General features: G+C 37.7%; 1 protein-coding gene and 1 pseudogene across 1 annotated transcript in view; one reads left to right on the forward strand and one right to left on the reverse strand.

Moving 5' to 3' along the window:
* The window catches only part of LOC127951118 (casein kinase I), a 28,675-nt gene extending 10,182 nt beyond the window's left edge, over window positions 1–18,493 (reverse strand). Inside the window, exons 1-2 of the mRNA XM_052548788.1 lie at window positions 17,997–18,493; window positions 4,055–4,165 (exon numbers count right to left, since the gene is read on the reverse strand). Coding sequence (XP_052404748.1) covers window positions 4,055–4,165; window positions 17,997–18,072 — 187 coding nt within the window. The 5' untranslated portion in view covers window positions 18,073–18,493. The remainder of the gene's footprint in view (window positions 1–4,054; window positions 4,166–17,996) is intronic.
* A 3,912-nt stretch (window positions 18,494–22,405) lies between these two features.
* On the forward strand, window positions 22,406–25,727 carry LOC127942994 (tRNA-dihydrouridine(16/17) synthase [NAD(P)(+)]-like; annotated as a pseudogene).
* The last annotated feature ends 481 nt before the right edge of the window (window positions 25,728–26,208 follow it).

A 26,208-nucleotide genomic window follows, 5' to 3' on the forward strand; every position in this document is an offset into this window, starting at 1 on the left:
TCGCCCTCTGAAAGGCTTCTAATTCATCAGCCATAAAGCATCTCTAGAATGACCTTGAAATGATACGCGAAAAGATATAGGCTGTCAGGGAAAGACAGTTGATAACCCAATTAGATCACTTTCCTGCCCACTCTCACCATTCAGCCACACGTGAACCAAAAAGGCAACTGTCACAATATTATAATATAATTTGAATTTGTACTGATACAACTGACGTTGAATACACATAATCCTCCAGTTAAGCAAAGAAGCCTCTTTCATGTGATTCAATTATAGCTACCAGATAATTTTCAGAAGTGACATCAAATTCAAATGATCAGTGCATGAGGTTAGAATGAACCCTTATCAATTTGGGTAATTTACATAAGTAACTGTAAAAATGCATGTTACAAATGTAAAATGTTTAAAGTAACTTAAAAATAAATGCTGTAAAAAGCTACAGTAAAATCTGTTAATCAATACTTTATGGTTTCTGCAGGTAAACGTTATTAGTCAGAAGTTATTATAAAAGTTTTGGTTCTCCTTATTTTTGAGTAATGTATATTAGGGTGTTTACATTTTTCTGTTAATGTTGATTGCATTTTTTTAGTGTGTGGTGTGCTACCCTGATTGGTCTTTGTGTTCGGTCTTTGTGTGTTTGAATACAAGTGCTGGCCATGTTTTATAGACAGGCCACCTGCGATGAACTAATCGTGGCTTTTTTGCTGGCCGTAAATGCAGGGAATCCATAATAAATCCTAAGTATGCAAACTAAAAATCAGTTATAACTTAATGCACTGGGTGGCACTTTAGATCGTGTTAACAACATTGATAGTAGAATATTGTCTGCTCTGCCAAGTTTGGAAATACTTTGATCAAATGGCTCAATAAAACTGAGTTATCACAATATCACCACCACAATGAGAAATCACATGAAGTACAAACAGCAGTCAACTGAGGAAACCAGCTGTCCATCACTGCTTTCACGACCGCAGGTAAGCGCAGCTGTACCGAATGAGCCGAGAAGAGAGCTTATCTAATAGCCAAATGATCTTGAAACATATGCTTCCTTTAAAATTCCTCGAGGGAGAGTGCTTAAAGAACAGAAAGCCAAAAACCATTGCTTAGTACACCGTTATAATTGTGTCTATGGAATGTCTGTGGAAACCTTGAAATAAAAAAAGTCAAGAATATTCAAATACAATATTTAACAGTATAAATGACATTTTTTGTTTACTTTTTTTTAATGCCACTCTCCTAGACACAAATTCTAGGCAAAACTAAGGTCTTATGGTTTTTTTCCAGGATTACTGAGGAGAGGAAGCGTTCTGGCAGGTTAGAGATCTCTCGGCAGCTTCTGTCATCATGTCTACGGTTGTGTGCACCCTGAGCCTGGTCACTGCCTTCAACTGCAACCAGCTTTTGCTGTTCAGCACTTTCCAGAAAACATCCTCCAGGTCAGCTATTCCCGTGCAAACTCAGGAGGTTAAATATATCTCCTGGCCTGAGCCGTCCAGCACGCCTTTCCATTCTCAAATCAGGACAGCTCTGACAGTCTATACTAATAGAAAATTAAAATAGAAGAATCCCAAGCCTTGTGCTTCTCCATATATGGTAAAACATGCAGAAATAACATAAAAAAAAATATATTAAAGGTTTACTTTATACCTCCAAAATGAATGTATATACCCTCACCTTTCTTTATGTAAAGTCATCAGTGTGCATGCTTGTTCATGCTGTGCTAAATAAGGCTGCAAGTGGTGCAAGACACGCAGTTAGGAGATGGAATGTACAGTAGAGTACTTTTTTTGGGAATCCCGTGGGATTGGAAACAAAATCACAATTAATCATGTGATAGTGACGGGACAGGAAAATATTTCAACAGGAGTGGGCGAACCAGAAATTGTAACACTTTACCAAACTTTATACACAAATATACCTTTTATATAAATAAACCATAAACTGTGTATTATAATTTTGAACTCAATTCTAGTTGCCCTGTCTCTTTATTCTCTCCTCCTGTTTGCTTTGGTGTGGCTGGTTAAGTGAATGACGTACACAGTCCATGACAGACAGATTGTTAACGGCTGGTCTGTGTGGTAATACAGAACACCTATCATTCATCAACCTCAAATATGGCTTTTCATCTGAAAGATGTATGTAGTAACAACTTTACATGACTGCACAATCTAATGTTAACCTACAGAAATGTGCTCTGTTCAAGTGTCTGTTTGGAAGCTGAACAGCAGTGCAATCACAGTAGGGCAGATGGTAGCGCCGGTGCGCTCACTCTTAAAATACTCCATGATTTTTGGTCATGGAGATAAAAGTAATAAATCTTTCGAACACGTAAAGATTTGATGTTTATTTGCGTGCACCTAGAATAACAATGCAGTTCTGTAAAATAAAGCAAACAGGATGCGCTTTCTGCTGTCTCAGTCATGTGAAACTCCATGTATGATAAATATATTTAGTGTGTGTGTTAGCATGGATGATTTACGTGAAGTTTAATGTGTGCAATTTACACTGCATTTTTTGAGCTGTCTATCAGTTCAATAAAAACAAAAACTTACATTTGGGATTTATTAAACTAAAGTGGGCATGTTGTGATCTTTACTCTATTTTTACTGTAACTGACAGATTCAGGGTAAAAAAACAACAACACAGGAATGGGAGTCATTCTTCTGGGTTTGGGACGGGACTGGATATTCCCCTATTTTTTTTTTTTTGTGGGATTGGGACGGCACATGATTTATTTTCTTTTTTTGTGGGAGTTGGATGGGAGAGGTTTGAAAATCCCCTCGTGTGTAAACCTCTAATGTACAGGACCGGCCCCTCCCCCCCCCAAACCCAGTCCTCTCCGCATGCACCATCTGGCCCAGGGTCCATGTGATCATAGAGAACACAAGTGCTGAGAGGGAGGCTCACTCAGAATGTCAGTCTGTCATGGCATGGATACCAAAGCAAAGTTTGGCCGCATCAGAGCAAACGTCATGCATGCTCAGTCATGCTGGGAGCGAGCAGATAGACTAAAGAGCATGTTTGAAAGCGAACGCCTTAGAAGACACTTTCGCTGCTGGCCACATGAAATACCTCCGACAGGACTATCATACATCTATCTAGAAAAAAAGCAGCTGGGGCCAGTGGGGCGACGCATCCTTCAGGCACCTCATGTATATTCATAAACCATCACCATACATTACAACAGAACCAAAATTTCAACAAAAACCTGATTTTACAGGACAATATGATGCAAACAATGCTGAAGACACAAATTGCCTGCTTCCTTAACATCCATGCAAGGCCAATTAGAAGACAATTCATGGTGCTGACAGAACGCTGTGAGTAGAGTTTGAGATCTGATAATGCCACTCTCATTGGAGAAGGATGTGTTGACTCACTGACTGATGACGCGAGGGGGAACTGGTCACGATTGGTTTGCCGCCCACTGTTGCTACAGTATTCTGTAACATCATCTAAGAAACAGAGATCCTGTGGACCACGCCTTACCTTCAGAGAACGCGCTTACTAAACAAAAGAACTACACTAAGCCAACATAAAATGGTCATCATTCATAGAGGCTTTTACAGGCTAATATTACTAACCAGGTATCAGCAAGAATAATATCTAGTAGTTTGCGTTTAAAAAATTTGCACTGGCCCCAGCAAAAAATTATAAATTTCATAAATTTCCTTTATGAAGATTCAAAAATTTGGGGTGAGTAAGATTGTATTTTTTTTTAAACAAAATTTATACTTATTCACCAAAAGATTTCTCTAATGTTGAGCTCTGCTTCTACCATTTCATAATATGATTAAAAATGTACTCCATCAAACGGCCTTTCAATACAAAGTAAAATTCTGTTTACATAAAAAAAAAAAAAAAAAAAAAAAAATAAGGTAAATAACAAAACCTAACTGTTAATATTAACATATTTAGTTTGAAGTTTCTACAAAAGATCAAGTGTACATGCTCTTATGCATGTGGCAGCAGTGTGAGGTGTGTATGTGTGACTCATAGTTCTGTATTAATGGAGAAGCCGGATGGAGACCACGAGGAGCGTGGAAACACGTACCGCCTCCTTGCATCATCTTGTAGATCTTGCTCTCGATGTGCAGCTGTGGGTGCTTTGTTTTCACACATTCTAGCTTGATGGCTACTTCTTCCCCCACTGAGATGTCTGTGCCTGAAAAACCAGAAAAGAAGGGAGATAGAAGTCAATTACACAATACATAACCAAAGAGAAAAGCGAAAGATTGATAGTGGATGAAGCAACAACCAAATGACCTGATATATCTAAAGCAAGGAGCTTTAATAAATATCTGCTCATGTACCTGTGACGTATAATATACGCATACATGAGCATGAGAACATTAAATCCACTCAGCTAGAGAGGCTTTGCAGTGTCCAAATACGCTTTAGCTTCCAGTGCATTATGAGTCATTGGGACACAATTAAATATAACCAAAAAATAAATAATGAAATTTGCAGGCCCACTTTGATAAAAAATTCTACATATCTAAGGTTGACTCACACAGGCAGTTTTCCAGCATGAGGGAGTGGGCACAATTATCTACGCGCACTGCTATACCACCTCTTTTCCGGCCCACCATCTGCCTCAACTCCACATCCTGAGCAGAGGATGCTGAAAATCATACACAGTCATCTGCTGTAACAGACACCCAATGAAACTACACTGTGGCATTCCCAAGAACTAGGCTGTGTGAATGTTATGCCTGAGGGATGTGACATGAAAGGCAGGATGAACGAGTTGGTATAAAAAATTAAACACACACACACACACACACAGTGAACTTGCCTCCCTCCCTTACTCAGAGGCCAGAAACTAATGTGCTACCTGAACCCAGTACTGCTCTTCAGGCCTCTAGACTGTGGACCATTCTTACTCTGTAATAAACTGTCATATGCCCCTTTTCCACGGGAAATGCAGATACAGGTGGTCTACACTAAAGCAACAAATATCATCTGGGTAAACTGACTCACATGAATTGTACTATGTTGTATAATAAAACAGATGAAAACAAATTTAAATACAATTGATAATCACAATATGGGGCAATTATCAAATTGCACAGGCTGCAGTGTAATTGAATATGAGCTGCAACATTTACACACATTCGAATGAAATGCTTATGACTTTATCAAGTAATAGTATCCCAAAATATCCCAAAAAAAAAAACGTTAAGAGAGAAAAAATAATAATTATCCAACTGCATGACTAAGCAACCTATACCTAGACTATACTCCTCCAAAATAGACAAAGTGACAATGACATGTAACGCTCATCTACGAAGACATGCAGTGACATGTGACATGAATCATAAAGTTAATAAGGTAACAATGATCACATAAATCATACAACCTAATAGATCATTTTTGGCAGCAGAGTGACATTTATCAGAATGGTAGGAACAACTGCAATGTCACAATAGCTAACCTTTAATACATTGATACCAAGAAATTATTTTACAGCAAGCATATCACATGATACAAAAAGAATCAAGAGTACAGGCAGAAACTACAACTAACAACTTTTCAAGTGCGAAAACACAATGCAAGTAGTGCAAATACTGCACACATCAGATCCTGTCAGTGCCTGCGCTAGGACATTTCTCGAGAACTCATTAAATACGGTTTCAATTTTGGATGTGCAACTTTTAATTTTTTACAATGTTAAAGTTTCATGGCAGGACCATGCCACATTGGAGCTGGATCCCGTACTCTCCAGTTGAAACTCATCCATACACATATCATGTATATATATTTCCAGCCACTGCTCTTCCTGAATTACCATGATCTATTTCCAATTTGAAAAGACACTCCAAGAGCCAAAAGTAATACCAGCTTCACAGGACACACTCAACAAAGCCATTACCTGTCATGGCTCGTGGAAAAAGACAAGCAAGCTAACCAAGCAAACTGCTTAGATGGGGCCACACAATACGACTCTGGTGATCGTGACCCTTTTCAATCACAGCTATAGTGGTTTCCCCACAGTCCCTGAAACCTTAAACCAACCCTGTGTGTACTGCCACGTAAAAGAGTAAGAGTCAATACTATAGTGCTCTTCAACACTGCTCCTGAAAATAAAATGTACTGGCCAAAGCTGCTAATGCATGAGCTGCACAACACAATCAGCTTAATGAAGTTACACATTACAGATGATCAAATATACATGGTAGGTCAATAAAATGCATGAAAGAACAATAGCTCTCACAGCCAAAATCTACATAGAGACACTATCAAAAAATAGTAATGTGCCAAATGCTCTGCAAGTCCAATACTTTGATAATTAGGTCATTTTAATACAAATCTGTAGATGAACAGATTTCCTCTTTTTGCAGAATGTACAGTATGTTGAGAAAATTCTTCTGAATAAAGCAGAATATAGAGACAAAACAGGTGTCAATTTCAATGCTTCTAATATGGGCTTTACAATGCATATTATAGGCAACCTGACCACCTCTTATGAAATCAGAAGTGTTTTGTTCCACAATTATGAAACATGATCATAATCATGGAATCAGTGAAAATGAACCTACTAGACATGCTATATTCTCACCTAAGAGAGAATAAAAGCATATCTATTCACCTTGCAAAACAAAAGCAAGGATCTATATGCAAAACCACTCAGACATGTAAGGGCTTCTTCGTATGCATCCTTACATTCAAGAAGAGCACACAGAGTAAAATGGAACTGGCACAAAATACATTAAGTCATTAACATGGCAAGAATTGGGAAAAGATGATAACAAAAGACAAGATCATAATGAAAACAAAAAACTATTTACATTTACATTGTAAGTCTGTTTATGCACACTCATGCATGATATACCATAACATTTAAAACATTTGGGAAGTTGTGGTGAAAGTGGAATAGCAACAGACCTTTTCTTTCATAATGTGGCATCCGAGTGTATTGGAGTATTAAAATGAAAAAATGTAAAGCAGTAAGTTGATGCATTGGCTGATGATTGGATTTTGGGAGTTACACTTTTTTGTAGGGGTGGACTGGTGGAGCTAAATGATTGGAGATGTCTAGCATACATCAGACAGACGTCTGTTGCTTCACTGGAAGATCGAATCATAACATTTTTATTACATTTTTGAAACCTGCATTAAGAAAATATAAGGTTTTTCAAAGTTTTCATTTTATGATGATTTAATAAATTATAAGGAAAGTTTGTTTATATAGCACATTTCATACACAATAGTAATTCAAAGTGCTTAATAAAATAAAGTTAAATAGTCATGAAGAAAAATAATACAAAAATAAAAACAAGCATTTTTAAAACTTTGGAAATTATTTAAAAATTTACTTATTTAAAATGAATTTAAAACAATTATTTTACATAAAACACAGTGAATACGTAAAATACGGTGCAATCAGTTTGGGCATCGCACAGTGCTCATTCAATAAATGCACAGCTAAACAGATGGGTTTTGAGTCTAGATTTAAATGTGACTAGTGTTTTAGCACATCTGATCTCTTCTGGAAGCTGATTCCAGCTGCGGGCGGCTAAAGCCCCTTTCACACTGCCATTCCGGCAAATACAGGGGTAAAGTGTTCCAGTAATTGTTCCCTGGTCGCTATATTTGGCACTTTCACACTGCCAGTGATGACCCGGTATATGTGCGTGCTTTCACACACAACCCTTGAAGATCCCGTAACGACACGTGACATCAGCGCGTGACGTGTAATGTATGCGTCGACAACGCTTGGCACATTATACTTTAACTGAAGCAAGCAAACGATCTCTGCGTCAGCGCGGAAAGTGAGGAACTAACTGATCTCTGCTTCATTACAGTTTGCACATATGTTTTCTTTGCGAATGTTGATCTTCCTTCAAAACAGTCGATAAAAGAGTCGCGTGATAACGCGCGTCATCACTTCGATACGGAATTAGATCTGGCTTTTGTTCACACAGCGCTCGTTCCGGATCGATTACCGCAATGTTACTATGTCCCCGACCTGGGTTCGATTCGGTAATCAATTCCGGACGTGGTTGCTTTCACACAGAAGGCGACCAGGCAATGTTACGGGAATATTGCGGGTCCGACGTGCAGTGTGAAAGGGGCTATAGTAACTAGAGGAGGACTCCCCTTGTTTTGTGTGAACCCTTGGTGACTCGATCCTAATGATCTGAGTGGTCTGTTAGGTTTATATTCAGTGATCATATCTGTAATATATTTCGGTCCTAGGTCATTGAGTGATTTATAGACGAGTAAAAGTACTTTAAAACCAATCCTAAATGTAACTGGAAGCCAGTGTAAGGACCTGAGTACTGGTGTGATAAGCTCAGATTTTCTGGTTCTAGTCAGAATCCTGGCAGCAGCGTTCTGGATGAGCTGCAGCTGTCTAATTGTCTTTTGGGGAAGGCTGGTGAGGAGCCCACTACAATGGTCCACCCTGCTGATGATAAAAGGCATGAACTAGTTTCTCCAAGTCTTGACTGGAAACAAAACATCTAATTCTCATGTTTTTTAGATGATAGTATGCCGAATTAGTTACTGCTTTGACATGACTACTGAAGCTAAGGTCTGTCTCCAGAATCACACCAAGATTCCTGACTTGATTTTTAGTTGTTAGACCCCTAGAGTCAAGGTATGCATTAACCTTGAAAACTTCATCTTTGTTTCCAAATGCAATAACATTTTTATCATTTAATTTTTTCCTTGTTTAACTGAAGAAAGTTCTGGCACATCCAACTATTAATTTCACCAATACATTGGCAGAGAGAGTCAATGGGGATGCGAATGGTCAAATTATACTTTGGCCTTTATCAGTGGTGCACAAGATGCGTTGACAATTAGGGCTGGGCGATATATCTAACGATATGATCAATATAAGTGTCATTAAATTATGTTTTTGTTAACCTATACAGTTGAAGCAACTAGATGGCAGCACTAGGGTTGTGCCCATAGACGATTGTATCGTGTATCGAAGATAGTCAGAGATATCGACATAAGCAGATTTCTCTGTCGATAATAACAACTATTATTTTTTATTAGGCTGCTTATTATTATTCGGCTATCAAACTGCCCAGCTATTTCACTTCATCACCGCATTTCACACACACACACACACACACACACACACACACAGTCACACACGCGTGCATGCACACACCGCACGCGCGAGCGAGCGGAGGAGGATTAGAGCCTGTAGTCGTTGAAGTGGTCCGCTTTGACTCAGATAACTCATGAAATCCATGAAATGAAAAAGAAATGGAGTTGGTGTCCCACACATTTAATGGCTGCTACACGGCATCGCGCTCTACTCAAACATGAGAGATTAACTCTTTCTTGGCGTTACAAATTAAAGACAAAATAACAAGTCGGCAGAGCGAACTTATCCATAGTGGTTCTCACGTAGTCCTCCTCTTAAAGACTGATCACTTAACTTATAACACACACTATGTGGTGATGACATAGAAGGACTATGTGAGAACCACTATGGATGAAAGTTCGCTCTGCCGCCTTGTTATTATTTTCATGCACACCGCACTATAATGTGACGCATGCAAAATATATAGTTTTGGCCGTTACAAAGTCTTCATCCACAAACAGACGTACATCGTCTGCAGACATAAGGTATTTCATTGCACTTTAACAAGTAATCTGAACGGCCTATATATGTGCAATATCTTAAACAAGCCCTCATTAACTGAGTTTATTGCCACAGTTACATTAGAATGCATCTCTTGTTTTTGTGGCAGTGCGTCAGTCTCGTCATAAAGCGCGCGGTACAGAGCGCTGTATGACTGATGCATCAGTTCAATTAAACTTACTCCAAACATATGAACTTACCCGTTTTAAAATAATTTATATTTAATGTGTTCATTTATGCCCAATATTAGTGTTTAACTGCTGGACTTTAAATGAAATCTACTATTAATTTTCACCTTTTACGGACTTTACAAAACATTTAGACTGATAATTCCAGCAGGACTTATTGTCACAGGACACGTGATATGACAGTTGCGTCCAACTATATATGAACTAGCTGTTTTAAATACAGTATTTTTATATTTAACATAAGTTTATCAGTATGTTTGAAAGTATACTAGTATGAACTACTGGTTTCGTCTGGTCAGAGGAGAACTGGCCACCCAACTGAGCCTGGTTTCTCCCAAGGTTTTTTTCTCCATTCGGTCACCGATGGAGTTTCGGTTCCTTGCCGCTGTCGCCTCTGGCTTGCTTAGTTGGGGTGACTTCATCTACAGCGATATCATTGACTTGATTGCAAATAAATGCACAGACACTATTTAACTGAACAGAGATGACATCACTGAATTCAATGATGAACTATCATTAACTATCATTTTGCATTATTGAGACATTTATCCAAATGAATGTTGTGTTTTGTTTAAAGTGCTATATAAATAAAGGTGATTGATTGATTGATATATTTGTTCGATTATTGGTGATTCCATAGGCTCTCTCTCCTGCACCTAGGGATGGGTATCGTTAAGGTTTAAATGGTATTACTACTCTTACCGATACTGCTTAACGGTCCGGTACTTTAACGGTATTCTTATCGGTACTTTGTTTTGTGTTACTGTGTAACTTTGTGTTGTGTTTAGGCAGTCGAAAACTTTGCATTTCTCTGTCTGCACATAATGCACTTTTGAAAGATGCTTTGACAGATTGCTTGTGTTTCTGCCCTTACATGCAAAAATGTTGTTGCACTTATGACAACCAGCGTTGTCTGAAGTATAACCACACTTTGGAAACGTTTTACTGTCTCTGCCATCGTCACTCTTTGTATTAAGCAGGAATTTTTGTACTGTAAGTGGCCGTTCACATATCGCATCTAAAAATGCGTGGAAAACGCTAGGCACGCCGCTTTTTGATTTTTCCCCCAAAGCCTTCGGGCACCTGCGTTCCTGAGGAGTCTGCCATTGCTAAGCAACCATGACCTGCTCTCTTCATGAAAACGCGGAAATTTCAGCAATGGATAAATGGATTTGCAGCACTAAAAACTGCTTACAGTAGCTCTACTACTAAATTACTTTAAAAATCCACATACAGCTATGATCAGCTGTTCCTTCATCTTGACTAAGCTTTCAACGTTGTTATGGAAAAGGTGAGGAAGTTACATGACTCGCGGTGCGCTTGAAGCATTCTGAAAAGTTGAGATGTTTTTAACTCGATGCGGTGTAAACGCACCTGGAGAGAACGAGCTCGTCGCACCGTGTGCGCGTTGCTTCCATTTGAAATGACGAACTTGAGCGCGCATGTGTGCACCGCGCTCGTGTTGTGTGTGTGTGTGAGACTGACAGACAGCCTCCGAGGCGCACATGAGAGCTCTCACAGATTTCACAGACAAACGTCTTAATATGATCGCACATTAGAAATATTTGGTAAGATAAAATGTGCACGATAACAGTATTAATCAAATCTCTTCGGCATCATCACTCTTTATTATTAAGCATGAGTTTTCATACTGTTATGTGCGTGCGCCGCGCTCGTTGTGGTGTGTGTGTGAGACTGTCTGTCAGTCACACACACCACAACGAGCGCGGCGCGCATGAGAGATCTCGCAGATCTCACAGACAAACGTCTTTATATGATCGCACATTAGAAATGTTTGGTGAGATAAAATGTGCACGATAACATTAAGCAAAAATACATAGTACATATTTTTTTCCCCCCTCCAGTACCGAAAGCAGAACCGATACCATCAGATCTTACTGATACTACGGTCTTTCATAATTTAGCCCCGGGGCCATTTTAATACCGGGTTTCGGTACCCATCTCTACATGCACCTGCGCAGTTTAAAACACCAAATAGTTATGCTATGACAGGAACAAAGAGTCTCTCTCTTGCTCCACCCAGGCACGATAATATTGTGTATCGTCGATCTCACGGGCTGACAATATGACGATTTGAAAAATAACCATATCGCCCAACACTAGGCAGCACAGCTGCGATGTTCATTCAAAATATTGCAGAAAGAGAATGTGGAGAGGATCTTGTTTACGTCAAAACTGAAACCAAGCCATTCACACAGAATGCATATTTCACACATTTTCTAGAGAGGGATATATTCTGTCACCGTTGCTCTAGCGTCTCGCACAACAGACCCGCATGTTTAGAAAAAGCCATGTAAAATTAAGGTGGGTTCAATTTTTTTCAAAAACATATCTTGAGACTTTATGTTGAGTTTCTCCCCATCCCACTGCATCTCATGTTTAAATTAAAAACGTACTGCTTCGACACCTGATCAGGCTAATCAAAACAAGCAAAACCCAAGCTAGGCCCATGCAAACCTAGTACATAATTACTATTAAAAAAAATGCTTGTTTTATTTGACACAATCAAGCCTAGGGTGAATGGTATGCTTTATATTAAGCATTTCACTTCAAAATATCCCTTTGATAACCTTTTTATGCCGCTATGAACATGTTGCACCACTACTGGTGAATATCAAAGACTGCGAAGATATGTACAGTGGAATTTGATTTGCCTGGGCACATTCAGCAGAGAGAATGTTCTTCTTCCCCTATACTGACAGCACAGGGAACATGTTCAGACACATCCACACAATACATCAGTTAACACTACAGAAGCCCATCCTTAACACAGCTGTCTACATGCACATGGTTCAACAGCGAATGACGCGGATGCCTTTAACGCCCTTAGTGACTATCCAGTCAATGACTATCAATCATAGTTTTGAGCACTTGTGCCTTCCCTTTTCCCTTTCATTTCATCCTCCTTTTTTCCCTAGAAGATAAAAGTGCAATAATTTCCCAGGGAAGCCTTCCATGATGTAATCTTGGAGATCAATAAAAGTCAAGGCAGCTGGCATATTTCTTAACCCCCATCCCGCACACCAGGCCCAGGGCCCTCCAGAGGGATTGAGGCTTCAACTTGAGCCTGTCTGCAGAACAAATTGGTTGCACTCATCGTATTCATGTGCATATGCTCAAATTCATTTTGCATGACCGCAAGCTTGTTGGTTTGTGCATTGTAGAGACAGATGGATACTTGCAGTACACTGTTGAGATTTAATTCATTAGTGAGAGAGATCTGCAAAATAAGCATCTCTGGTAAAGAAGAGATTTATGACAACTAGAGGTCGAATGATAGTGGATTTACTGATACCGATAGCTAGGTTGGACCCATCAGACCGATACAAATTAATAAACTGAGTTTTTTTTTAAATGGATAATTAATGAAAGCTAGAATAGTGCTTTACTCTTTGTTAAAAAAAGAAAAAAGAAAAAAAACTACTTGAACCATACTTTGTAAATGAATACAAATATTAATATTATGTGTTGATCCTTGATAGATCATTAATATTAACTGAAGCAACTTTAAAATGTAAAAATATTTTAGTAAATGTTGAAATTAACACACTCTAACAAGAAAATAATAAAGCTTTCATTAATCTTCATGTGATAAATAAGGCCCCTTCTCACCAAGCACGATTACTATAAAGATAACGATAAAGATTTTGTTCTAAAAATCGTTCTCAATATTAAAGAATAGCAGTCCACACCACAGCTATAATAATAAAGGCACAGAGAAATTATATCATTGGAATCACTTTCAGAATGATTTTTTCCAGCTGACGAACGATAAAACCATTAATGGCATCCAATCATAATCCATTCTGCTGTAACGAGCCAGAGAATTTAAAGAGGCAGACGCGCAGGCGCTTAGAATAAACAGACGATATCGTTCGCTGGTGTGGACGCTAATATCATTATCTTTATAGTTACAGCTCTTGGTGTGAACAGGTCTATACCATTTCAACAGTCTAGATTGAATACGGTCATCTTTAATATCTACACAACATCCATAGCATTGAAATTAGATACATATGGATATTTTATCTCACTTTATTTGCTTTATACTTGAACGTGACGATTAGTCAATCAAAATAACAATATGTTAGTCACACACTGGGTAAAAGCACAGCACCACGTCTAGGACAATCTCAAGTACTGCGCACACACACACACACACCAGACATGTTTCATTCAGTTCAAGTGGCGGTCCAAAACTAATTAAATCACAAACCAGGCAAAAGGTTACTTCAAAAATTAACAAAGTGGCAAGGATGAGTTTGAAGTTCAGGGTTTAAAAAAAAAAGGAAAAAAGAAAAGAAAACCCAACGAGGAAAAGGAAAGAGAAACCATGATGTATACTATGCTCTTTGTATGGACTTTATTAGAGCCACAGAAAGACAAACGCTTGTAACATTGCTTTAATCGCTTGAGATAAAACTAATGTTCATGTCCTCTCATACTTGATGGAAAATTTACTGCTGTTCTTTCTCCATTAATGCAGCATCTAGTCAACAAATGAATTACTATATCAATTTGTAAACATCCACTGTTGTATACTGTATACAGGTTTAGTTGTCGATGTTTTAAAGTTTTACATCCGCATCTGAAGGGTCTTGTGTCAAAACAAACATGAAGTGTCAGTGATTTCCATCTTGTACTATATATTTATAGCAGACCCTTTTCAGCAATCAACAGATTAATCAGCAAAGAGTGTTAAACAACAATCAGATCTATCAAACAGCATGTGGAGTTCTACAGGGTTGAAAACCTAGTAAACAAATTTGGACCAATTCCGATAAGTTAATTATTTCATTCTATACTATTGTCTAAATAAACTAAAAATAAAATACCAAAATTACAATAAATCACTTAAAGGTACAGGTTGTAGGACCTGCCACGAGAGGGCGCACTACCAAAACAATAACAATCGCATGGTTTGATGATGCTAAGGAGGAGCGTGGGATGATGGGATTTGTTGTGTTCTACTCAATCAGACGGAAATATAAATCATGGATTTAACGGATGAGGTTAAAATAAATGTGCTAGATGTCATAATTTTCAAACGAGAGTTCAATGATTTGCGTGAGTAGATTATATACAAATTTAATGCAAAGACACGATCAGACTATGGATCAGCCGCGTCCTCGCTCGGGTCTAGAGACACGATGCCCCGCGTTTGTCGCCCCATAATACTAATCTTGTTGATCTTTATAATAGCATACATTTTCCGTAAACATACGATCAAAACAACTCACCTGTTGAGTAAAACAAGTTTACGGGAACTGTCCTTGTTGACAGAACTAGTGGCAGATGGTAAACAGTACTTATGTTCCATAAATAAGTAACACAATCCACCATAAAATGTGCAAGAAGTAAATAAGGAACTGCTTGAAGCAAGCAAGTGGTTTGCTGGACACTAGACACTACTTCTGCATTTGTCCACGATACTGTTGTCATGTGGTTTCTACGTCAGTAAAGGCGGTAACAAAGGGTAACTATCGTCATTGACAGGTGCCTTCACTGCCCCGTGTCACTGTTTAGAATGGGAGATTTCTCAATTTATAAGTAGTTGAAAACAGAGATATTGTTAGTAATCAGCTGGACAAAATATATAACACTATATCTTACAAATTGTGCCTTTAAGATGTTAAATGACAGCAAAACTAAATTTTCTCTCTCTCAAAGTCTCTTATGCTCTTCATAGCTGAATTTTATTTGATAAAAAAAAATTACAGTAAAAACTGATGGCACATCTGAATTTTCAGCATCTTTACACCAGTCTCCAGTGTCACGTGATCCTCCAGAAATCATTCAAATATGCTGATTTGCTGCTCAACAAGTTTCTTATTATCAATTTTGTAAACAGTCATGATGCTTAATATTTTGTGGAAACTTTTTAAGCTTCTTTGAGAAATAGAGAGATAAAAAAATACATTTATTTATTTTTGTAACATTATAAATGTCAGTCATATATATCAATTGAATGTATCATTGCTGAATACACGTTTCTTGAAACCTGCTAAACTTTGAATGATAAGTGTACATGCTCAATTTCCATATTATACAATATGCAACATTGACCATTGTTTAAAAAAAATAAAATCTTGATAGAAAAATTCTGATACAGTCCCAATAACCCATAAGTTGTTATTTACTGAAGACAATGGAAACACAATGTACCACTGTGCCACTTAAAAAACTCTTGGCTACATGATTTAACAAACCACAAGACAGCCCCATGTTTTCATGAGAGCTCTGAGAGCATTTCCTCTTCTCTGGTTCACGTAGGCAGGCCAGTGCTGTACTTTTTAAGAGGCTTGGTAGAGAGAGCATGTGTTGTTGATCAGGTCAGTCTGGCCTCCTTCAGCCCCAGCTGGAGTTTGTCAGGCTCTGCCTCCCCAGGTATGGGGATATTGGGAGTCTTTACATAAGCCCCTTAGTGAGTAGATGAACACGGTTGTTTCCACTACACAAGTTGAATCACCACTGTTGCATAACTTTTAGGCACTTGGTAATTCATACATTCGGATTGTACTGTTGACCATTAATGCTACAGAGACATGTATAAGATGTGTAACCTTAACTTATAGTGCACAGTCGAGGCATGAATCCTAACAAAAACAAAGTTTTTATGTTAACAGCCACACAAAAAACAGCTGATCTTCTACTTCCTACTTTGTCTGCAAATTTTAATGGACTTCTGCACTAAAAAAAAAAGGTTTGGGTAATTTTGCAAGATCATACTGGGCTACTTATTCAAATTTAGGATCTTGCCTTGGAACCAGTGGTTGTTTTTTAAGCTGTTTCTGGAGAGAAGTACAGAGAGGAGGCGTGGAGTATTTCTCCACCAGAGTACTGCAGACAACAGATCACAATAAACAACTTTGGCCAGCAATGAGATCACTGCATACAACCCCAACTGCAAAACTAAAACGAAGGAGTTGAGCAAGAGCACAAAGCTCATAAAACCACAAGGAACCATATGCATCCCAATTGCTTCAAAAGCAACTGGTACTAAGCCTAGGACCATATACATAATAACTGGCAGTTCTTAACTTTATTGTGGTAAGAACTTATGAGAAAGGTACATTAAAGGCAGCTGCCAACAACAATACCAGTTGCCTCAGGCTTCCAAAAACCAATGACGAAAGCAAATATTACATCATTTCTTTTCACAAGACCCTGTAGAAGTTAAGCTGAAACTTGCACGCGAAGGGGACTTGCCAAGTTCTTCAAGTTGAGCATAACAGCCCTTTTCTAAAAAGGTCTTATAATTAAAGACCTCTAATAACATGCAGAAACAACTCAGAAGTTGCAAGTATCTGATCACACACGCTACAGACAGTTTGCAATACTAAGGCTGTATGTGCGTGTTTACTTGTGACAAACTATTTCATTTCCTCTTCCGTTAGTCATTTTATTGTCAGACCTGCCAAATCAGTGATATAACAAAAAAATTGTACACACAAGAGTGTTGCGAAGTCAAAAAAGAACAAACTGACTGAAAATATTAGATGTTTAACCCACAAAATACAGACTAAACTCGTAAGTCTTGGACAGGACATGCCAGGACATAGAAACTAACTACAAATAATAGTTTCAAATTTGAGACTCCTACACATACTTGAAACAAATTATGAACATAATGACACATTCAAATGTAGATGACAGAGCAGCAAACAATACAGAACCAGTGCATTTAGGAATGGCAAAGCTGAATTACGTTTTAACTAATCTAGGACTTTTTCTCTTCAGTGTTTGTTTCATAGTCCTAGTATTATGCTAATACACAGCAGTTTTGTAGAGAACAACATTTCTAATAATATATAGTACATAAAGCATAACTGGTTAGACTGGACTGCCTGATTATTTAGTTCCACTCAAGAAAAGGCTTGATATCACGTAACATTGATAACAATATTGATTTATATAGAAACACCGGCTTAATGTCTGTTGAAAGTAATCTCCACGTATTAAACCAACTGGTTAGTTATCAAAATAGCGCTGGTTAGTGTTTTTTTTTCTTCTGGTTTTCGAGCAATACTGAAGAGGACTTTCAATAGCAGCTGACTTTGGGACACCAGGAACCCATTGGACGTTTCAAAACAACATATTATGTGCACTTTTATTAAACTGACAGATAATACCGACTCTCTCAAAAAATACAAAAAGCACAGTGAACAATTGCTTACCCAAGTAAATGTCACCAAAGGATCCAGAGCCGATTTTCCTTCCCAGTCTGTATCGGTTTCCTACTCTCAATTCCATGATAAATGGCTAAATAACAAAGCTAGCGATAAAGCTAGCTTCAACGGGAGTGATTTAAATTGTATATGTTCGGAGTGTTTAAAAACAAAACGAAAATCCGTTCTTTGTTGTCCGTCTATTCTTCCTTCTGTCCCAGGCAGAATCCCTTTAGACAGCCTGCTAGCTTGCTAATCCCCTTCACAGTAGCTTTACCCAATTTTCACCAGTCGTTTTCTAACATTCCGAATCGGGAAATATCAAAATATTAGGCTTATTAAAAAGATGAAAGTGCGAACTTTATGCTCTAGTAATTTTTACTCTGAAAAAAGTCTGTTTAAAAAAGGATGAAGGCGGATTTTGCAAAGGACTCCCTTCTAGCTCCACTGGCCCTGAAACTGCCGTTTACTCTCTGTGTGTATCTGCTTCAACAGACACTCCATCAGCGGGCTGTAGTGACGTCACTTCCTCTAGCAACAACGGCCCAATGGAAAATCTTCGGTTGAGACAACAAACCGTCTGCTGGGATTATTTAGTGATAAATGCATAACCGTAGTTCCACTGATATATGAATATATATATGAATATATGATTTTTTTATTAAACTTTGATAAGTGTTTTATTAGCGATATTCCCATTAATAAGTCTGGACAATGTACAGGGATGTACGTTAAATCAATGTGTATAAATAAACATTGTACTGCTGTTCAAACGTTTGAGATCAATAAAGTAACGTTACGTTTTTATGTGTTTTAAAGAACTCTCTTATGTTCATCGTGGCTGTATTTATTTGACAAAAAATACAGAAAAACGTAATATTGTAAAATATTATTACCATCTAAAATAATGGTTTTCTATTTGAATATACTTTTAATATAATTTATGTTGTGTGAGTCAAAGCTGAATTTTCAGCATCATTACTTCAGTCTTCAGTGTCACATGATCCTTCAGAAACCATTCTATGGTGATTCATTCATTTCTTTCAAAGAATAAATATATAAAACATTACTGACCCAAACTTTTGAACGGCAGTGTATGTATTTATGTAAGTCAGGTGATATGTCATTGCTGGACTAGATTTATAAATGTGTTTCTCTATTGTAGCCTACTTTCGATACTGAAAATTACCAAGTTTACATCTGCGGGTGTTTATTGGGTGTGTTCATCATAATGTTTCAGGTAGATAACTAGCGAAACCAGTTTGTGAAGTTGAAACTTATGTTAAACACACAACTGACAGCTTATCTCTCTTCATGTAATCAATTAAAATAGACTTAGGATAGAGGTAATAGGTGTACAGTAGTTCCAGTGACCGGTTGCATTGGTCTTAGACTAGTCTTAAAAGTTAGTCACCTAATTTTTTTTTTTTTTTTTTTTTTTTGCAAGATTACTCATCGTTTTTTAAAGTCAGTTACATAAAAACATAAACTTATTTAATTTGAATCTGAAAAGTAAGACTGATAACCACTTCGTTAACTTCTAGTTATTCAAACTAAATCTTAAGACACAGTCTTAACATGGTGACTTTGTTTATGCAACTTGCCCTACTGGAAACAATTGTAAAATTAATATTGATTGGGATTAAAGTGGTTTATATCATTTATTTGTTTATTACAGTAGACTTACTTCATACAGCAGCTCTGAATATGAGCACCTGCATTGTTAATATTAAAAAAAAACAATTTCTAATCATCATAAATATTACCTCAATTCCAAATGTTCTAATATTCACAAGCAAAGCATTATGGAAAAATTATTCTGAAAGTTATGCAGAGAAACAAGTAGTTGTAAAAGGCCATAGACTAAAACATCAAAGAAAAACATACAGTCTTGCAGATTGATCATATTCACAACTTTACTTGATTCTTCAAATTGAAAATAGCAGCTTAAAAGGTAAACAATAACATAAAGCAGATGATTTACTCATATCAATATGAAGCCTATAAGGAAGTGGAAAGAGGCAATAGTTACAGGAACTTGTGTAGATAATGACTAATTGGCTGCTGATAAGAATCGCAAATACATTTTATTTAAATTATAACGCCCACAGGAGCTGATGTTGTATTCAGTGGACCATGATTGGTCAGAGCAGAGCCAATGCCTGAGGCTGTATAGGTGAGAGTCACGTGACTTAATTACTCAGCTTTCCCTTGCATGTGCTCAGTCACGTTGAGAGCAATGCGCCAGGAAACACTGTGAACGCCCACTTTAACAGCCCTACCAGATTTCTAAAAGAGCTCTAGCTTCAACACACTGCATTAGTGCAGTGATAAATAACACTTTATAAGATCTAAACAGAGGAAAACAGATGCATTCACAACAAAGAGTTGACAAAATAGTTTTCACCAGTGCTGTGTCAATACAAATGTCCTGAAACATGAGGAAACAATTGCATGCCTGTTGATTCTATTATTAATAAAGTGAAGTGTCAAGATAACATATCACAGGCATTATATTAATATATAATAACCATAAAAACAACACATCTCTAAATGCTTCCTAATGTAATGATGTATTCAACTCAATATGATTTATTCAGCAATACATATAGATTGATTACAATACAACTGATCGAAAGACCATATATCATAAAAATGAAGTATATTAGAAAAATAAAAATCAATTGAACACTGATGAGTACAAAGAAATGTTTTTCATGGCTACTTCTGAATATTTTGCCATTCAATAATATTTTTATTAATATTACATCCAAGTGGCCTTTTATCCTACACTATACATAGCATGTACATCATAGCATGTTTAGTGGGCCAAAAAGTAGCAAAGGTACAATATTTTTGTTAAATGAAGAGTAAAACTAGCAAATAAGTGTGTGTGTGTGTGTGTGTGTGTGTGGGTGTGTGCTTTTGCTTGTGTGGTTCAGTTATAACCTACATTATGTAGACAAATGTCCTCACGGTCACAAAGATGGCAATTTCCAAAATCTTCGTCCTTACGGGGACATTTTTGGTCCCCAGGAGGAAACAAGCTTTTAAATCAAACAGAATAAAGCTTTTTGAAAATCTAAAAATATCAGCTGCTTTGTGTGAGGGGTAGGTTCAGGGTTACCCGATGATAAATAACAAACAAACAAAAAAAACCCGCTAAAACCAGCCTAAACTGGTCGGTTGGCCTTAACTGGTTTAAGCTGGAAGTAGCTGGATTAAGCCTAAGCAGGTCTTAGCTGGTCAGCAGGCTGGTTTTAGAGGGGCTTTGGCCACTTCCTTTGCTGGTTAGACTGGGAAACCAGCTAAATCCAGCTACTTCCAGCTTAAACCAGTTAAGGCCAACCGACCAGTTTAGGCTGGTTTTAGCATTTTTTTTTTGGGGGGGGGGGGGGGGGGGGGTCAGCAAGGAGATGATAGAAAATAGATTTTGAACAGTATAACCATTATGTCTATGGAGCGTAATCGTGAAACCACGCGCGTGCCTGTGTCTGTGTATTTATTTGCCTTACAAAAAAAAAAAATGTTTTTTTTTACCTTTATTGAAACGTTGTCTTATTTATCTTCTTAAGTCTTCTAAACATCCTGTATATTTTGAATAACTAATCGTGAATGGTAAAGATAATAATATCTAAAAGTTAAAGAAATATCTGAACATAACGGAGCGCATCCCTACAAAATGATTAGGTGGACACTGACATCTAGTGGTCAATTATAGTACGGACGTTAAAATATTATTTCACCTAATCTGTAAATATTTGAAAGAGAAAGGGTTTTTAAGATTCTATATTCCAGATTGCCTTAATGAATTTCTTTCGACTGGCCTGGCCCAAACGTGGGTGTTTGCGTATAGGAACACGATCGTATACAAAGAATATACACATTATAAAGACGACATTACTGATTTTTACATTTTAATACAAACATAATTTACAACCCATTCAGCTACTTATTCCATACGGTGTAACATGTTGTCATAACTCCCCGGAATAAATCAATAGGTTTATTGTTTCCTCGCGGATGTGTTTCACCGCGACACACACAACAGTTCATGTGCCGCATTCTTTTACTGTCTATGCCGCATCCAGACCTGCTGTCTGTGGCTGGATCTTGAGCTACTGCAAGTGCTTGGTCTCGTCTCGGTTCAAACTGATTTAAAAGAATGACAGCTAATGGCATCTCCTAGTTAACATATAAGTTATGTCAATGTGTTTCTTTTGCTGAAACACGTTTCCAAAATGTTTAGCCTTTGACAGATACACGAGAACTGCAAATCAAACTAACGTTTAAAGTGAATTTAAGGGTGTACAGTTCATCTAGGTGCTGTGCTAATTTAAGTTAACAAGCAAATAGTATCCATAACTGTGAATTTATGATTTAATGTAGTCATTGTGATTTCATCCTATGTAGGCAGCATGACGAAACCCAGTGGGTTCGAGTTCTGGAGGAGCACTCTCTGAAGGGTGCGCGCTACGTGGTCGCGCCCATGGTTGGACCAGAGCGAGCTCGCGTGGAGGCTGCTGAGCCGAAGACATGCGCAGAGCTCTGCTACACACCGATGCTGCACGCTCATGTGTTCGTCGTCAGGGATGCCAACTACCGTCGGGAGAACCTGTATAACGAGGTCAACCAGGAGGACCGACCCCTCATCGCACAGGTGGGTCTCTCCGTCCTCTTTGGCATCAGTCAACACAAGCACGCACACTCACCATTCCCCAGAGACAGTGAGTTATTTACTATCTCCATACAGTTCTGTGCCAATGATCCTGAGGTGTTTATCCAGGCTGCTCTACTTGCCCAGGATTATTGCGATGCCATCCTGAACTTGGGCTGCCCACAGATGATTGCAAAACCAGGTACCAAAACCCAGCTGACACGTCTTTTCTGTTGTATGTGAGAAATAAACCACCATTCAAAAGAATCGTTTTGTTTTGTTTTCCAGCAAGATTGCTGATTTCTATTTCAAATGATCTTTGGTCAGCTGAACTCCATTCCTTAAAGAATCCTGAACGAAATGTAACATTAAATGTAACACTATTCCAATGAACATAAACCGCACAACTGTTGGCAACATTGATAATTGTAAGAAATGTTTCTGGAGCATCAAATAAGCATTTTAAAATGATTTCTGAAGAATCATGTGACACTGAAGATTGGAGTAATGATGCTGAAAATTCAGCTTTGCCATCAGAGAAATAAAATAATATATTTATTTTAAATTGTAATAATATTTCACAGTATTGCTGTTTTAATTGTATTTTTTATTTAATAAATACACCCTCATAGAGCATAAGAGACTTCTTAGAAAAACATTGAAAAAGTCTTATTGACACCAAACCTTTAAGCAGCAGTTTTTTAACGTCTGACATTTGGAACTATAAATATTTGCTTCAATTGTTCAATGAAATCTAAAAGTGTAGCAAAATGCGCCCCAGTTTCTATGGCACGGCTCGTTTTTAAATTCTCTCCTTGAACACACTGAAGAAGGCTTTCAGCCGAAACATTTGTGTTCTGTCCTACTGGTGGTTAATGTAAAATAAAATTTGAAAAGAAGTACGGATCATGAGTTTATATACTAAATTTTCTCCTAGGCCATTATGGTGTTTCTTCAAGATGAGTGGGACCTTCTTGAGAAAATGAGTAAGTTGTCTTATTTTAATAGCTCAGTGCAGATGTGAACCATGTAGATAATGTGTCTTATTCAGGTGCTGTCGTTTACAGTTAAACTGGCTGATGAAAAACTTGCCGTGCCCGTGCTGGAAAAGGCTGGATGCCAGGTAAAGCGTTCCCATTGCTTCCCATTAAAGCAGATACTTTTATCTAAAGTGCACATGGAGTGTCCTGGGACTAAGCAGCTTTTTCAGGAGTGAGGCTTGGGTCTCTTCATCCTGGAACTGATCTGTAAATGTTTGTTATAAAAGCTGTAACCACTACATTACTTCAAATCTCAGTCTAATGGGATTCATATATTCTTGAACCAGTTACTGATGCTTTGGTATCTTTAACACTTTCTACAGCTCCTCACAGTTCATGGGAGAACTGAAGATCAAAAGGGGGCTTTGACGGACATTGCAAGTTGGAAGCACATCAAAGCTGTACGGTAAGAGATACAACTCTTGCAACTGGCTTCCACTTTTCTTAGTGTTTTGTCCTGATGGTGTACCTTTATTGTACTTGTGTAGGGAGGCTGTAAACATTCCCGTTTTCGCCAATGGAAACATCCAGCACCTGAGGGGATGTTCAGCGCTGCATGGAGGAGACTGGAGTACAAGGTGTCATGAGTGCAGGTAACATCATGATATAAATATATGAACACATTACTTTCACAGTAGGGAATCTCCACAAACCTGCCCTGTTTGAAGGCTGTAGTGCACCTGTGTGGGAGATGGCTGAGGAGTACCTGGAGAAACACCCACCCTGTAGTCTGTCCGCGCTCACATCTCCAAACTGTGGCACCACGCGTATGTTCATTCACATTTGATGCTTGACACTGATATTTCAATGTTGCATGAGATTTTAAACTCTTAATGAATTAAGAGAGTTCATTAAATACACTACCGTTCAAAAGTTTTGGGAAACAAGTGTGTGTTCAAGTGGCTGATTGTCCTGGTTAGTGTGTCAACCAGCTGTTTCAGCTGTATGAACCGCAAAGCGACTTGAGCTTCACAAGCTGCAAAGTTAGTTTGGAGATGTTTAGTGATTTAATATTGTAAAGAATGGGGCATTAGGATTTAATTTGCTAAAAAGTTTTATCGAGCCTAATATTTAGTTAAAGAGCCTGAGTGAAAGTTACATTAACTTGTAAAAATTGTTAAAATTGCAGTGGGGAAAATGTTTATTTGATCCCCTGCTGATTTTTCTGCACCAAGTAATAAGTCATATTTTGCTTAGGAATCGAATACTTATTTCACTCACTGAAATACAAATCAATCTCTAAACTTTATATAATGTGCTTGTCTAGCTTTTTTGGTTGGTAATTCTGTCTCTAGCCATTAAAATAAATTTACCATAAAAATGACAGCCCCTTTATTTCTTTGTAAGTGGGCAAATGTACCAAATCAGCAGGTGATAAAAGAAATATTTCCCCCTCCTTATCAGCATGTATCTAGTAATGTCCTACTGCAACTTCTACAAGACTAACCGTTTGCTCTCCATGCATTGTTGGGTTATAGGCCATGGATTGAGATTCAAAACCAAGGCTTTGAATCAGTGCAATGGGAAGCCCAACAGTCAGACAGTCTCCACTGCACTCCATGATCCATTGTAAAGCAGATGTGCGCTGGATATGGGCAGCCGTGACATCTGAAGACACAATGAAATGATTTGTCACTTTACCTTTGCTGCACTGAATTGGAAGTACAAGACTGCATTTGTGGCCAAAATAGTTTTTTCACTGTTGATATGCGATTTGGATCCATATCACACCAAATGAACTGAACATGCAAAGAAACAGACATAGAAAAGTCCAGTGTTTCTTTTACTTTGTCTATATTTTGATAAATACTGGGAATGTGGGATATTAATCAGCCGCTCTTATTGCACAAACCTGTACTGCTACCTGCTCACTTGAGATAGAGGAGCTGGACTTTTATCTCGGGACACTCTGTGGAAATGCACTGATGGACATCTTCACTCAAACATGTGAACTGCATTTTTACTATATTTATTGTCTTCCAAAATTAAAGATATGGCAGATTTGTATGTTGCAACCATAATCAAACCCCTTTGACTTTAAATGCATTTTTTATATATATATATATATATATATATATATATATATATATATATATATATATATATATATATATATATATATATTGAACATGTACAAAAATTTACTTTTACTCTTCCTGTATGATCATTGTGACTACTTCACACACTCATACTGACATGTCTGATTCAGATACCGTACTTCTGATCTATAAGTCATATATAGTTCAGTGTACCTTACCCTTATTTCAATGACTATTGCCTTTGTCATTGCCATTCTTTGAGCCAACTCCAATACAACTTTGGTTCAATATAGTGACATTTTCTTATTATTATAAACCAACATGTTTATTTTCCACACCTTACATTTAGGAAATTTTGCATAAATTTTGAAGTGTTAAAAATAGCATTTGTTACTAGGTATAGTTTATTCAAGTAGTCTACCATTGTTTAATGTCACTGACCAGCTTATGATAATTCACTGGTGTAACATTCTTACTTAACTGTA

The sequence above is a fragment of the Carassius gibelio genome, chromosome A3 (assembly GCF_023724105.1).
Source record: "Carassius gibelio isolate Cgi1373 ecotype wild population from Czech Republic chromosome A3, carGib1.2-hapl.c, whole genome shotgun sequence".
Classification (NCBI taxonomy): Eukaryota; Metazoa; Chordata; class Actinopteri; order Cypriniformes; family Cyprinidae; genus Carassius; species Carassius gibelio.